At 37.4% G+C, this 14,196-nt stretch overlaps 4 protein-coding genes across 6 annotated transcripts; 3 read left to right on the forward strand and 1 right to left on the reverse strand.

The window, feature by feature from the left end:
- The first annotated feature begins 1,216 nt into the window (after positions 1-1,216).
- On the forward strand, positions 1,217-3,677 carry LOC141445246 (uncharacterized). Its single transcript, XM_074111034.1, has 3 exons — positions 1,217-1,584; positions 2,384-2,485; positions 3,048-3,677. The coding sequence occupies exons 1-3, from the start codon at positions 1,494-1,496 to the stop codon at positions 3,233-3,235; spliced, it is 381 nt and encodes a 126-aa protein (XP_073967135.1). The 5' UTR covers positions 1,217-1,493; the 3' UTR covers positions 3,236-3,677.
- A 1,395-nt stretch (positions 3,678-5,072) lies between these two features.
- Positions 5,073-6,700, forward strand: LOC141445244 (uncharacterized). The gene is made up of 2 exons (XM_074111031.1): positions 5,073-5,475; positions 6,440-6,700. Exons 1-2 carry the CDS (start codon positions 5,370-5,372, stop codon positions 6,631-6,633), a joined length of 300 nt encoding a protein of 99 aa, XP_073967132.1. The 5' UTR covers positions 5,073-5,369; the 3' UTR covers positions 6,634-6,700.
- A 612-nt stretch (positions 6,701-7,312) lies between these two features.
- LOC141445243 (sperm-associated microtubule inner protein 5-like) lies at positions 7,313-10,411 on the forward strand. Its single transcript, XM_074111030.1, has 4 exons — positions 7,313-7,558; positions 8,125-8,274; positions 9,162-9,358; positions 9,722-10,411. Exons 1-4 carry the CDS (start codon positions 7,476-7,478, stop codon positions 9,952-9,954), a joined length of 663 nt encoding a protein of 220 aa, XP_073967131.1. The 5' UTR covers positions 7,313-7,475; the 3' UTR covers positions 9,955-10,411.
- A 28-nt stretch (positions 10,412-10,439) lies between these two features.
- LOC141445241 (uncharacterized) lies at positions 10,440-13,929 on the reverse strand. Of its 3 annotated transcripts, none has more exons than XM_074111027.1 (5): positions 13,612-13,929; positions 12,649-13,111; positions 12,336-12,359; positions 11,508-11,648; positions 10,440-11,156 (listed from the first exon to the last, which is right to left on the reverse strand). In XM_074111027.1, the coding sequence occupies exons 1-5, from the start codon at positions 13,685-13,687 to the stop codon at positions 10,877-10,879; spliced, it is 984 nt and encodes a 327-aa protein (XP_073967128.1). In that variant the 5' UTR covers positions 13,688-13,929; the 3' UTR covers positions 10,440-10,876. The 3 variants fall into 3 exon arrangements, with proteins under 3 accessions (XP_073967128.1, XP_073967130.1, XP_073967129.1); XM_074111029.1 differs by lacking the exon at positions 13,612-13,929 and adding an exon at positions 13,356-13,541; XM_074111028.1 differs by lacking the exon at positions 12,336-12,359.
- Between the last annotated feature and the right edge of the window lie 267 nt (positions 13,930-14,196).

Consider the following 14,196-nt stretch of genomic DNA (forward strand, 5'->3'; position numbering starts at 1 on the left):
ACAAAACAAGCGCGGGCGATCTGACCTAAAAATCTGACTTCCCCCCCCCCCCCCCCCCTAGGCCAGAAGCTGGGTACGCTACTGCTTATTCGCACTTCGCAAATAACATACAATACAATGCCAGAGTGAGGTACAATCACAGAATTTTAATTCAAACTACCGTATCAAAATGCATTACACGCGTGCGAAGCTCTAGTATTATTATAATACCTACTCAGAAACATTTCTTTCTTTAAATGTGCCGGCTGTAATTTAACATTAAAATACGAGTTTGAGTTTTGGTGATTTTTGGTGATAACAAGAGTTTATTGTTCATAAATTTTACAATATTGGGTACTAATGTAGCCTTTATTAAATACCTAACTACTGACATAAACTTTGAAACTTGAATAAGTGAACGTTTCACAGTTTTGAAAACAAAAGAAAAAGTAAAGATAACAATAGAAGACTGGAAGAACTGTGCTATTATAACGAGGGTTCTTATTCTTTGTTCCTGGTAGATTATTAGTTGTAATAAATTATATAGGTACAGAAAGTTAATTTCAAAATTATGCATCTTTTTATTTACTTATCATCAGCTGCAAAGATAGTTTTTTTTTATATTTACATAAGACTCGAACAGAATCCATATTTAGGTAATGTTAGTGGAATACAATTAGGAGGCGTCCATTAATTACGTGAGGTCTTTAAGGGGGGGAGGGGGTCAAGTAAAATCTTTCCAAATCTCACTTGGGGGGGTTTTAACAAATATCACGTTTTTTTTTTTCAACAGAAAACCGTGTAAAATTGCGTGAAAGTAAAGTTTATTAATTTAAGTTGAAATATTTATTATTTAATTTTATCACAGTGATTTTAAACTACGGCAATATTCTCAAATCACAAATACTAGTCTTTGCTAGTCGTAAATAAAATTAATAGAACAAATTATTTTTTTGTATTTTTCTTTTTAAATCCAACGGGTTTACAGCCAAAACACATTTCAAAAAATCTCACGTGAGATTTGGGGGGGGGAGGGAGTTAAGGAAAATCTTACGAAATCTCACCAGGGAGGGTGGGGGAGTCAAAAAATCCTAAAAAATGTCTCACGTAATTTATGGACGCCCCCTTATATAGAAACCCTCCTTTACCTTTCTTTTTTCTGCTAGAACCGGAAATAATCAAACCCTATTGGGTACCCACTGTACCCAGTCACATAAAATACCTATGTAGAGCCAAGTTAACTATCATACTATGTAGGTACTTGGCTCTATTCAGAAGAATTTTTCTCCACAGTCGCCACCCATGACACGCAACGCATAGCGAGAGCGTAAGTACCGTGTTATTTATTACATAACTCCAATCTAATTTAGCAAATCGTGTGAATGATATCTAAATAAACCGTCCAGTGGTGTCCATGTCGTTCCAACTGAACTCTACAAGCGTCTGCCGTGGGAATTCTACAGAATAACACTTTCATAAGTTTCATACGCCATTATGTCGCGTGTCGCGGAACAATGCAGTTTCTTGTGTTACTTTCGTTGCTTTTAATGTTACGAAGCGGCGATGGACTCAGCACTTTTCGATGCCTACTGTTCAAAGAAAAATGTAAGTATTTCCTTTCCTATTTCTGTAATATTAAAAATAATCTTTTTTTAATTAAGTATTATACTTTTACTTTGCTCCTCCGCTGCTGACGTCCACCGCGACTATGTCTGTGCGACATATCTAAATAATGTGAACATGCAGCCTATCGTTCATTTACTACACCCTGTGAAAGAAAAAAAAAAGTACAATATAGGTAATAGCAGAAAAGGCGAAAAGAGGGAACATGTATGTAACATTTCTATTCCTTTTATCAAAATATAGAGCGACGGTTCCTCCATTAGTTACGGAATGTAGACCGTGATATTTCGAAGCAGACGCAGCGTAAACATAAACAACCTTACAACCCTGAATAATTAACTTATAACTTTTAAAAAACTATGTCCTACCCAGGGTCTCAAACTGTCTCCGTACCAAATTACATCTAAATCGGTTCAGCGGTTTAAGCGTGAAATGAAATGAAATTTCGAGCAAGTTTGGATAACTACTGCGCGGGGTTGCGCGGCTATGAATCCTTATCCTTAGTAATAAGTACCTAATGTTATAAATGCGAAAGTAACTATGAATTTAGGTATACTTTATATACGTACAGTCGGTGCCCTAACATACGTATCTACTTTTCTATGCAACTAGTACATATGTTAGGGAACCGACCGTACTTGTCTAAATTAAGCTTAATTGATCAGATGATTGATGATTTGTATTGTATCAGCTTCATTATCAGCCAGAAGACCGGGTTATTTTTCGCACCTATATCATTAGTATGTATTTTCTTGTTAGCTTACTTTCTCTGTTTTTCCAGGTTTGTCGCACTGTCCGCGAGGCACGCACGCTTACCACACGCGGTGCGACCGAGACACGCTGTCGCAGAGGACGTGCACTTTTCCTTACGTTTATAATCTAGGTTAATTAATATGACAATTAATTATATTAGGTATGAAAGCATTGGTGGACTAACAGTGGAGGAAGGGGCGAAACGCCCCGGGCATCCAGTCCCGAGGGGCCCCCAAATGTCCGTAAGTTCTTTTCATAAAGTCCTGATGCCTGAAAATGGCTAAAACTATATCATAACTACATAATTCATTTGCCACCCCGGGCCCAGAATGAGCTTAGTCCGCCACTGTGTTAATTAGAGTGGGCTATAGGAGCTTAAAAAATGCATGTAATAAAGCATATATAATTCGAATACCGTTTCTGCACTACGAACACTGAAAAATACTGGCAAGGTAATATAGGTAGTGCCACGAGAGTTGAAGTGACTAGACTAGTGAATGATTACACAGACGCTACATGAAGAACTGATTAGGTACATAAAAGGAAAATGAATGAAATGGATGAGTAAATGTCAAAATCCCACTGTCATTACATGACATGTTCTTGTGTGCGTGACCTCAACTCTGTTGGGCACTACCTATATAATCTGGAAACTTTTTTCCACCTCTTAATAATTCTGATGCTGCTTCCAGGTTATACCTGCGGCTGGTCCCGCTGCGACTGCAACGGGGAAAAAGTTCTGGATGAGGAAAGCTGGACGTGTGTGGCGCTGGAGGAATGTGAGGTTATCAGGAACAGGAGACGCATGTCGAAGAAAACGCAGCAATACAGGAAGCTGAATTTGAAAGAGGACGATGAAGAATCGGTCCCTAATATGTAGGGCCATTCTAGTGAATACTCAAGGATTTCGAGACTCTAATATGATATCTACAGCAGTTTTGGAGTTAGACCATCAAGAAATTCAGGAATTGCTAAGCTAAATGGGACCGTTGTTAACATACCTACTTAGTATGACCTGGCTAAATCATGACCCACTATAAAACCCTTTCACAGAAAATGTCATCGCATTCAGAAATTATCAGAAATTAAATGTACTTAGGTAATGTCGAGGTTAAAAAAATAAATATGAAATTAATGAACGCTTCAAAAATTAAACATTTATAATGGTTCGAATAGATACATATTTTGGGAGTTGATTGTACCATTTTTTATGATAGGGAAAAATGAGCAGGCAGATCACCTGATGGAAAGCAATCACAATTAAATAAAATGTTTAAGAGTCCGTAAATAGGTATTCCGTGTTCCAAGCAACCAGAGCTAGAAAAAGCATATAGAAAAAAGAGTAAGTTAGAACAAAAATAATATCTGTAGGTACCTACAGCCAAGGAAGTACCGCTCAAAGACCCAGAAAACAAAATAAAATACTGTTAACCAGCGGTTAATTCCGTTAGAAGATAATATCTATTTTGTTATGTAATAAACAAACTTTGTATAACATTTACAGATTATTTTCTTTTCTAAAATCCTACCTGCAGTATGCTAGCTAGCCGTACCTATCGCTCTAAAAATAATTGCTACGAACACCTAGACTGATCGAAATGTTATTCTTTCTTTATGGCTTAAGTTCTGCACTTCTGTTTTCTTTGTTATCTTTCCTTTGTAATTAGTTAGACTTGGACAATGTTGATTCGCAGAATAAACTTTCCCTCAGATAGGGCGGCCTACATTCCCCGTAGGAGCTATTGGCATCTGGCCAAATAAATTATCTGAACTATTTACCGCCCTAACTTCAACCAGCGGTAGTTGGAAAATACGTAGTAAGGTAGCTGACATGGATTTTTGTGTGAAGATATCAGTATTATAGAATTTTGAATCGGTAGCCCAACATCCTGGGGTGGGCACTAGACCATACTGGGGTGGGCACGGACCACCCGGCCCCCCCTCTACATACGCCTATGCTAGTGTGCAGTAGTATAGTACCCGTGATCAATGTGAATGTGATGACTCATGATACGCCGATATATGTAGCTCATTAAAGGTGATAGTGGTCTAGATCCCGTAGTAATAAATCTAAAGCAGCCATGTCAAGACAAAGCCAGAATATGTGACTCGCAGTGTTTTTTTTATGTTTAGGATTTGCGGCCCACATCTTCGGTCTTCATCATGCTTCTAGCCCACCAGTGACTTTAGCTTGGCTTGACATGGTCTAATCACTAATCTAAATAGTATAAAAGAACAATTTACTATTCGAATATAAAAACTATACTTTAGGATCCCTTGCACACTATACGTTTTTTAATCGCACCGCCGACGCACGTTGACAGCGCGGTTTTATTCCATAGTGCATCCATATAACTCGCGTGCGTATCGCGTTTTTGTATCAACACAAACACGCGTCGTCTGCAACGTACCCCGAATTAATCAATTATCTAAGTTCAATACTCAGATTATAGTATTATAGGTAGGTAAAGTCAAGGGCAAAGATATCGACACGGCCAAAGTCGCAAAAATATGTATACACGACCTTAATGTTAAGTGCATCTTTGCCCTTGCCTGTACAGTAATTGCATTCAATGAAAAACAAATGACGGCTGCAATAGGTGCACACACATTAAATTGGACCAGATTTCAACAACGAGATGGACGGATGATATGGTTAAAGCCGCACGCTCACGGTGGAGGCAGGCCACTTCCAACCGAAGCAACTAGGTCTACAAGTGAAACCGATGTCCAACAGTGGACTTTCCACGGTTGATATGAAGATGACGATGATGATGGATGAGATAGTTTTAATGAATGAAGCCTTCTAACGTCCCAGGTGTATCTAGAGTCGAGAGACGAGGAAGCAGATGACTTCATTATCATAACAAAACCACTATGACCTATTGAGTTTGAAAACTGTCAAACAAAAGGCGGAAATATTATCTCAAACACTAAACAGTTTTTAGTCCTAGCGCCTGTTACGCCGATAGCGCCGGACATTAGGCTACAGAACGTGGGTAGAGTTTGACGATATGGAGTTCTACGCTGTTTTATTATTCTCCGTATTAATCAGTGTTATAAATGCTCTGTACTATGGTACAGTGGGAGAACCGGGATGCTTGTCTTTTAACGGCACATGTAAGTTTTTTTAATAAATTAGGTTCTAAGTACAGTTACCTGTATATGTACCTATTACACGCCCTACCGGCCATAGAAATGGGAGGTATCAGATATTTATGCACGGTTTGTTGTGTCAGATGATAGGTACGAGTAGTATACAGTTCGAAACGCGTCAATGTTTCATGTAGGTAAGTACTGTTTGTAACAATTGAGCCTGTGTAGTGTACCTATTGCTCGATGTTCAACTGGACGGGTTCTGCATGTCGCACAGACGTAGCTGTGGCGCATAGTTTTAGCGGAGAAGTAAGGCAGAGTAGTTTATTGACATTTGACGTCCAGATGGCCTAGTGGTTAGAGAACCTGACTACGAAGCTTGAGGTCCCGGGTTCGGTTCCCGTGTCGGGGCAGATATTTGTATGAAAAATACGAATATTTGTTCTCGGGTCTTGGGTGTTTAATATGTATTTAAGTAGTATCTATCTAAGTATATCATTATATTTATCCGTTGCTTAATAACCATAACACAAGCTTTGCTAAGCTTAAGTTGGGAACAGGTCATTTGGTGTGAATTGTCCCGTGATATATATTTATTTATTTTATTTTATTGACATGGATCTCGGTATATAGTAACGCCTAAATCAATCATCTTATACATTTGCTGCTAGATGTGCACTTACCAAAAATTCCGTCTAATTAAAATTTGCAATTATTGAATCAGGCGTTACTTTCTAAGATCTAACATCTGGTAGCATGGCGAACGATAGTGTTGTTCTGATAATGAACTCTAGTTGAGTTCGAAACGATCAGCGTAGTGTGGTGGTGATGATAGTTTGTTTTGTGTGATGTCTGTACCTGTGTTCTTACAGTGCGGAAATGGAGTAGCTGCATGAACACATGTTTGTTGCGTAGTTATCGCAAAGTCGCGGGTGAGCAAAGTAATTATTTTACAGTTCATTCAAAATTGAATCGCTTAAAATTCCAGGCGTAGAACAATGCCCCGAGCACATGCACCGAGTGGACAGCGAGTGCCGATCGACTCCCTCCCAGCGAACTTGCGACGAGCCAGTCGCAACGTCGATGGGAATCATCTGCGACTGGTCGCGATGCGACTGCGACTTCCCGTTCGTACTCCACTCAGCTTCGGGATACTGCTTCGCTTTCGAAGATTGCCCGTGATCCAATTGGGATCGAAGATGCGATGCGATGGAATTTACAGATGAATAAATATGCTTGCGGAATCGAATTCGTTTTGTATCATTAAGATTTACCCTTGACAAATATTTTTGTGAGATATATTTTTGAAATGTTGAGCTTGAAGGACGGTGTTTCAGGTCAGACCTGTCCTGTATGGTACGTAATTAATGAGACAAAAATTACGATACCGATAGAGGTTACATAAAAAATATACTATATTTGCAAATAGTGGTTTGAAAAGGTTAGATATTACATACATAGTACAAAAGATACTTGTAGGTACAAAAGATGTTCCAAAATGAGTTTTTCAGTTTGGTACCTAACTCTCCTGTTTTGATACCCGAATCATATATTTAGATGAATCATGCTTGCCGAGGAAACAACAGCTTGCTAATCCCTCTCGTACGAAATCGCGTGTAACAAGCATGGTAAAGATAAATAAATGTATATAGGTACCAAAAGGGCGAAGTTGATCCCTGGGCCGTCATGGAATCTTATCATAGTAAATAATTTTATTTTTCTATAACAATCTGCGTATCGATTGGCCTAAAATGTCATTAAAAAACATGGTTCTTCGGTGGCCTAGGAATCAAATTGGTTGACTCTACGACGGCGTATTGGTAGATCTGGAATATACGACGATAATGCACGACTTGATAATTGAATTGATAATTCTTGCTCTCATGTAATTTGCCGTAAGATCATCAATTATTCATTCCGTGTTCGACAATTGCTGGTCGAAACGAGATTAGCCGCAACATACAAAAATAAAAATATTTTCACAATAGGTATTATTTCATTGCAGGTACACGGGGCACTGTCCTATGCTCAAGTTCCGTTACGGCAAGTGCTACGGGGACAATACGCGGCAAATACTCAGAGAAATCAAGTCCAAAGGATTGTTCAAGTAAGATCGAACAAAAAATATAGGACAGTCACCAGCAACAATATCTGAACCAAAAAAGCGTGCAGAAATATCTGATAACTCTATTTCTAGGGCTGGTAGGGTGTCAGATATTTTGCACGCTCCGCTGTGGCAGATATAAATGCAGGTGACTGAATAAGCTTAGTTAAAATAGGTACACTGATGATACAAAAATCAGTATTGCGAGTATTCAGTATTCCGGAAAAAAAGAAAAAAAAGTTGACAACCCTACTCCTACCGGCCCTAGAAATAGAGTCGTATCACTATCAGATATTAATGCACTTTTGTTGTGTCAAATATTAGCAGGCGCGGATCCAGCCCTCAAAAAAGGTTGTGGTCACAGCCAAGTTACAGCCACCCAAAAATCGGCCAAGTGCGAGTCGGAGTACAAACTCGCTCATGAACAATCATGACTCATGAACGACTTTTGAAAGTGTCGTTACTAGTCTATTTGGGTTGTGGGCATGCCCATCGTGCCCACAACGATGGATCCGCCCTTGGATATTAGTGCTGGTGACAGTACTAATTTTTCACACATGTCTATCCAGCAAGCCGTTGGAGTACCGCCGCGGCGACAACTACGAGTTGGACCGCATGCCGCGACGCGACGCGCCGCGTCGGGACGTGTACGGCGGACTGAACCAGCAGCCCGTGTACATGACCGGATACACGGGCTATGTCCCTGGAATGAACTTTAGGTAAAGGACGACCCCATAGGCTAGTGGCACAGATTACTTAAAACTTACTAGTGGTTAGAAATCCTGACTACGAAGCTGGAGTACCGTCGCGTTACAGATACGTGTTGGATCGAGTGTTGCGACTTGTAGATTCTAGAAACTAAATAAAGAATAATAAGGGGCTGTTTCACCATCCATTGATTAGTGTTAACTGGCGGTTAGGTGTGATGCCGTCTCTATTTGTTTTGTTCGAATAGACGGAGACGGCATCACATTTAACCGTCGGTTAACGCTAATCAATGGATGGTGAAACAGCCCCTAAAAATAATATAGTGTTAAAATTAAAGTACCTGAGTGTCCCAGCTTTGCTCGGGCTAAAACTCGATAACAAGCGTTTTCCCAGATATAAGACCAAGCTAGATCGATTTTTCATCCCCGAAAACCCCTACATACCAAATTTCATCGAAATCGTTGGAGCCGTTTCCGAGATCCCCGAAATATAATATACAAGAATTGCTCGTTTAAAGGTATTAGATAGATATATAGATAAAATAACCATTTAATATTATTGTATTCACATTCTGTGAGAAAAACGGCCCAGACAGAACTACCAAGCTACTAATTCCTTAAATCGCACACCTTAAGCTCCGCATGGAAAAAAAAACATTAGAGCAATAAAAACCTGACGCAGGTCTTCGTCAGCGAGGCTAGGGACTAGGTAAGAGTGATGCCTCAACAGCTCTTTATCTTAGCGCCTTCTAATTCTGTGGTCAAATCGTGATATGCTGTCCACTAATTAATGTCCAGCAGACAAATGATTATACATTTTTAACGACCAGACTTATCACTGCCACATATAATGCCTAAATATCACGCACGACGAAATTAGCCCTACCCGTCTGTTCTAGATATGGCAAATCCTACGGGCGGGCAGCGGACGATTGCATGGCAGACTTCACAGAGAACCAAAGAGACCTGAGACGAAGGGCTGACCTAAACAAGAGCTATGTCAGGTCCAGAAGTGCGCCCAAGATGGAGACCATTCACTCGCGGGACGAAATACGAAGGGATCTCAGCCGATTCAGGGAAATTAATAAGTACAAAGGTGAGTAGGAAGTATCGATAAATATTGTGAGATTGTATGGTTGCGAAGCTCCCAAACGCCTACTGGGCCCGCGAAGAATCTACTAGGTACCTATCTTTGAAAAGAGGCCTGTCCCACACCACTCTCCAATTTTACCGAGTACCTACTATACGAAATAAGCTCGACCTTGTATGGTTGAATTAGACAGGGTTGCTAAAGAAAACGTTTAAAACGTTAATGTTACTTGTCTCTTGTAACTGCTAAACTCAATATTGCCCTTTTCCTGTAGAAAAAGGAACAGTCTGTTAAATAAATTTAATACTGTTTTCGTATCGTTTAAACTAAAATTTTCTACATTACAGAAAAATGTTCTCTTATCCGCAGAAAACACGATATCGCCAGAATTCCCGCCGATAGCAGGCTACACTGGGCACATACCTCGGATCAAGGGCTCAGAAGCATCTCTCAGCCAGCGGTACCACTGCGCTGCCAAACGGGGACTTGAACTAATACGATTAGAGAGAGACAAGCGGAAAGAAATCCACCACGCAGACGCCAATATTAAAGCGATACTCAAAGATCACGACAAGAAGTTTTCATATTGGAATTGGGGATAGCATACAGGCAGGAGGATGTTCTTTGGTAAATGCCGTTGAACGTTCTTCTGTGAAACTAGTTTCTTAGGAGGGACAATTTTGAGTTTGGATTTTATGTAGACGACATTGCAAAGTAGATTGATTTGCTAACTTATCATGCGGGAATATGTTAGCGACGCAAGAAATGTGATCATGGAAGTGCACTTAAAGTGGAATTACCTACTGTTAAAAGGGATCGTTTGTTTGTTGATTAAATGTGACTCTATAGAATGGACTTGACTGTAAATTAGTACCTAACGGATGTTATTATCAATGCAATAGACATCATCATAATGTAATGTTATGAAGAATAGTACCTATTACAGTATTATTAAATTAAATACAGCATTCAAAGAGTATTTTCAAGGATACTTCCAATTTGTCAATGCATCATTGAAATTAAGTTGTTTAGAAATAGTTTTTAGGCATAAATATTTTAAGCAATGTTGAAAATAAAATTCAGTAGATATTTGAGTATTTCTTTGTTTTATTTAAATTTATTGTTAAGTAATTTTAATAAATGAATACAAAAATAGATACCACAGATACCTGATAAGTATTTTACTATTTAGGCTTATCTTGTAAAAAAAACTGTCATGTTTAGACGAAAATATAGACTTGCTTTATCCTTATTGACTATTAAAAAAATTTAATCTTATACTTAATTATTATAGTATGTTTTATTATATTATACTAAATATTGCATACAAAATATTTTTGTTTACACTGACCTCCAATTTGTATTTCTTAATCTCATCTAAGTGTACTAAAATAAGGCACAAATAATTATTTAAAACTTAATATATTTTAGCATTTTAAATGCAATAAATACTTTGTAATATTTAACTTTCCAAAATTTGGTTAAAATTATTTGAACTGTTACTTTAATTCCTTGAACCATAACTTACAGCGCTACCATCTTACCAGTCTTCTCACAGACACCATCCACTACCACTCCACTCTCATCATCTTCTGTAGGTGACGAATCAATAACATCACCTATTGAAGCTTTTCTATCACTGGCAAGTTCTAGCATTAAAGTTTCTAATTTCTGCGCCTTTCTAGTCTCATTGTGAGTTATTAAGGCACATAAGTGTTCCGTCAGCAGTTCTTTCTTCTCTTTCTCTTTTTGCAGATTGATTTTAGCTTGTAAGAACTCTTTTTCAACTTTTAAGTAATGTTTCCTGGAACAAAAAATTATAATTCTTTCAGGCTAAAATGTTCATTTAGTACAATAATAATGTAACTGTGAATTAATTTGATTTGTTTGAGATTGTCTCTGTTTATTTGAAGTCTAAACACAGATATTAGACCAGATTTAATTTTTTTTCTCTGTACTAACAGTGAATTAGTGAAAATTTCGGAAGGAAACCTTTCGGAAAAAGCTAGTTATGAAGTATATTACACACCCACAAATCTCCTTATACCCCACTTATTTTTTAACTCAGCAAATGAAGGTGATAAATAAAGCTAAAAGTGTCTTAAGAATCTGGAGACATTTCCAAATAAAAAAATATTGTACAAACAAAACTTACTCTGCATCAGCATAGCTCAAGCATGCCTGATCTATTCTCTTCCTCAACACAGACACTTCCTGTGAGAACTGGCCATCTAACACTTCCAACTCCTTCTTTATCTTCTCCAAACGGATAACTTCTTCTTCAGTTTGTTTTGTCCTAAAACACAAACATTGTAAAGTTATATTTTCTAAATTAAAAATTATGGACTATTTTGTATGGACACACACCATATAGGTTTTCTAATAAGATTAAGGAATTTGTTACTGAACATAATTCTATTTTGCTTTGAAACATGCTTTACAATGAAATAGTGGAGTGTGTGAAATTTTGACAGTGATAAGAAATCAAGCTACTTCAATGAGTGATAACATGACATGAATCATGAAGTGATAAAATTTGAAATAGTGATGCGACTCCAGCCGGTTTTTACTTGAGTAACTCGAGTCAATTAGTAAAACTCATATTTGAGTGAAAAAAATTGACTCGAGTTTGTTTGCACTCGAGTTACCAAGTCAACTGGTGCACTAATTAGTTGTAAAGAGTCATTTTGTTTTTATTTGTTGATTAATGACATAATTAAGGTAAATAATATTTTGTATTTTATTTCATATTACCAAATATTAGTAATTTAATAAAGGTATTAAAAAAATCTTAATCTAAACTAATTGAAACTCAGCTCAAGTGATAAATTCTTACTCAAGTCGTAAGGAGTGTAAGTAGTTTACTCAAGTGACTCGAAAACTCGAGAACAACTTGAGTGACTTAGTAAAATTACTCAAGTGACTAGAGTCACAAAATCCAACTCGAGTCACATCACTAATTTGAAACAGTCTCAAGACTCACATTGTCCAGTACACATTTGGCTTGCTTAGAAAAACAAATTGTAAAACTGATTTAAGCTTCCACTAGTAGGCAGAATGTGAAAATACTGAACATACACAGTCACCATTTATAGCAACATCAGTTATAATGATATAATCAGGATGTAACATCCAAAAAAAAAAACTCCACACAATCTTTTCTATCAAAATCACACTGGTTATAATGAGCAACCATATATAACAACCAAATATTGCTGTTCCTTCAATGTTGTTATATGGTTTTGACTGTATTTCATTAAAATAGTCACTTAACAGATTTATTCAATAAACATTACCTATCAGCCAAAGCTTTAGCTAGCATTTCTTTCCGTTTCTTATTTTGCTCCTCCATTATCTTCTGCTTCAATTGCAACTCTCCAATCTTGACACTGTGATTCCCTGACTGATCCTCCATGTAATTGCTTCTCACCAAATCCGGAGTCACATCTGCACTGTTCTTTTTACGATTTATTTTATCATCAGTGTTTACTTCAATTGTTTCTTCAGGAAATACATTGTCTTCAATATTTAAATCAACTGAACTTGCTGTGCTTATGTTATCAAGGTCACTAGAATCATTATTGTTCATGCTGTCTTCACAAATTGGCTTGTTTTTTAAACTAAGCCGACATTTATCAAACATAATATTGATGGCTTCATCTGAGTTCTGCTTTTGTAGTGGCAGCTTATATTGAGGAGTTATTTTCTTAGGTTTGACACCAATTTGAGCTTTTTTGAAGTTTGATGTGACTTTAGGTTCTGTCAAGAGAAAAAAACAAAGTTCTATATTAAAAATGAAGTTATGTTCAATGTAGGTATTTTTCTATTATTGTTACACCAAGGGGAATAATAAAATACTTAATATAACAGTGGTTTATATTTATTTATTACTGGCATTATCACAAAAAACAAAAAAAACAATGAAACGGAATGCAAATCGCACATCTCAAAATTTCCTGTATTGTTTCCTGGTAAGTGTCATTATTTCAGATAAAAAACATACTTAAGTATTAAAAAATTGGTGATAACAATATATGACGTTAAGTAAAACTGAAGCACGTCAAATTGTAGCCTTGCGATAACTGGTATGCTATTAGATTTGCCACTTTCTTAGAACAGAACTGTTTACATTATGAAGTTTTTGCGACGGAGAAATGGGGTCAGTTTACAGCTTGGTATTGGTCACTTTTCTACAGCTACCTATATTATGTTGCTTTACACAACGAATTAAGTTAGTTTTAATTTAAAGAAGTACTTGCCGATGTTTGCATCGGTTTCCACGGACTTGATCCGTTGCAAATCCTCTTCACTAAATCCTGTAAACGTCGAAGACATCTCTGTATCACAGTGTAGCTTCACTTCTACTATTTCAATTATACTAGACTCCTATTTTATTTTTATAGCTTTAATTAAAATGTTCATGATGGTTACAAAACTATATTTTTAAAGTACAGTGCAGTGCAAGAAAAGAAATGCGAGCGAAGCGAAGTATTCGATGACGTCTCCCTATATATACTGTAGTCTTTGACGTGACGTGACGTGACGTGATGTGCGTGCGTGTGCGTGCGTCTGACTGAACATGACAGATCAGTCATCACAGATAACTAACAACAGCACAGCAACACAGCAATGAAGTCAGTGACAGAGGGCTACTACAAAACTCCAAAATCGAAGTTCGTATCGCACCGTCTCTTTTTGCTTGGTGCGCGCAACCTCTATGGTTGTAACACTCTATGACGTTCTTCTGTCAAGCTTGTCTTGTCACGAATTTACATAAAGGAAATACGTTATTACAATTTATGTTATGTTTTAAATAAAAGGCATTGTATTGCAAATGATATATT

This window comes from Choristoneura fumiferana, unplaced genomic scaffold (genome assembly GCF_025370935.1).
Source record: "Choristoneura fumiferana unplaced genomic scaffold, NRCan_CFum_1 Sck3bRy_81;HRSCAF=260_pilon, whole genome shotgun sequence".
In the NCBI taxonomy this organism is placed as follows: Eukaryota; Metazoa; Arthropoda; class Insecta; order Lepidoptera; family Tortricidae; genus Choristoneura; species Choristoneura fumiferana.

What these genes read in the sequence shown, in the direction of transcription:
- LOC141445246 (XM_074111034.1), top strand. Translation starts at nt 1,494, where the DNA reads ATGCAGTTTCTTGTGTTACTTTCGTTGCTTTTAATGTTACGAAGCGGC. An exon ending in CCTACTGTTCAAAGAAAAAT is followed by an intron (nt 1,585 to 2,383) that starts GTAAGTATTTCC and finishes CTGTTTTTCCAG; the next exon opens with GTTTGTCGCACTGTCCGCGA. An exon ending in TCCTTACGTTTATAATCTAG is followed by an intron (nt 2,486 to 3,047) that starts GTTAATTAATAT and finishes TGCTGCTTCCAG; the next exon opens with GTTATACCTGCGGCTGGTCC.
- LOC141445244 (XM_074111031.1), top strand. Translation starts at nt 5,370, where the DNA reads ATGGAGTTCTACGCTGTTTTATTATTCTCCGTATTAATCAGTGTTATA. An exon ending in CTTGTCTTTTAACGGCACAT is followed by an intron (nt 5,476 to 6,439) that starts GTAAGTTTTTTT and finishes TTAAAATTCCAG; the next exon opens with GCGTAGAACAATGCCCCGAG.
- LOC141445243 (XM_074111030.1), top strand. Translation starts at nt 7,476, where the DNA reads ATGCTCAAGTTCCGTTACGGCAAGTGCTACGGGGACAATACGCGGCAA. An exon ending in AAGTCCAAAGGATTGTTCAA is followed by an intron (nt 7,559 to 8,124) that starts GTAAGATCGAAC and finishes ATGTCTATCCAG; the next exon opens with CAAGCCGTTGGAGTACCGCC. An exon ending in GGAAATTAATAAGTACAAAG is followed by an intron (nt 9,359 to 9,721) that starts GTGAGTAGGAAG and finishes TCTTATCCGCAG; the next exon opens with AAAACACGATATCGCCAGAA.
- LOC141445241 (XM_074111027.1), bottom strand. Translation starts at nt 13,687, where the DNA reads ATGTCTTCGACGTTTACAGGATTTAGTGAAGAGGATTTGCAACGGATC. An exon ending in GGAAACCGATGCAAACATCG is followed by an intron (nt 13,112 to 13,611) that starts GCAAGTACTTCT and finishes TTCTCTTGACAG; the next exon opens with AACCTAAAGTCACATCAAAC. An exon ending in GCTAAAGCTTTGGCTGATAG is followed by an intron (nt 12,360 to 12,648) that starts GTAATGTTTATT and finishes TGTTTTTCTAAG; the next exon opens with CAAGCCAAATGTGTACTGGA.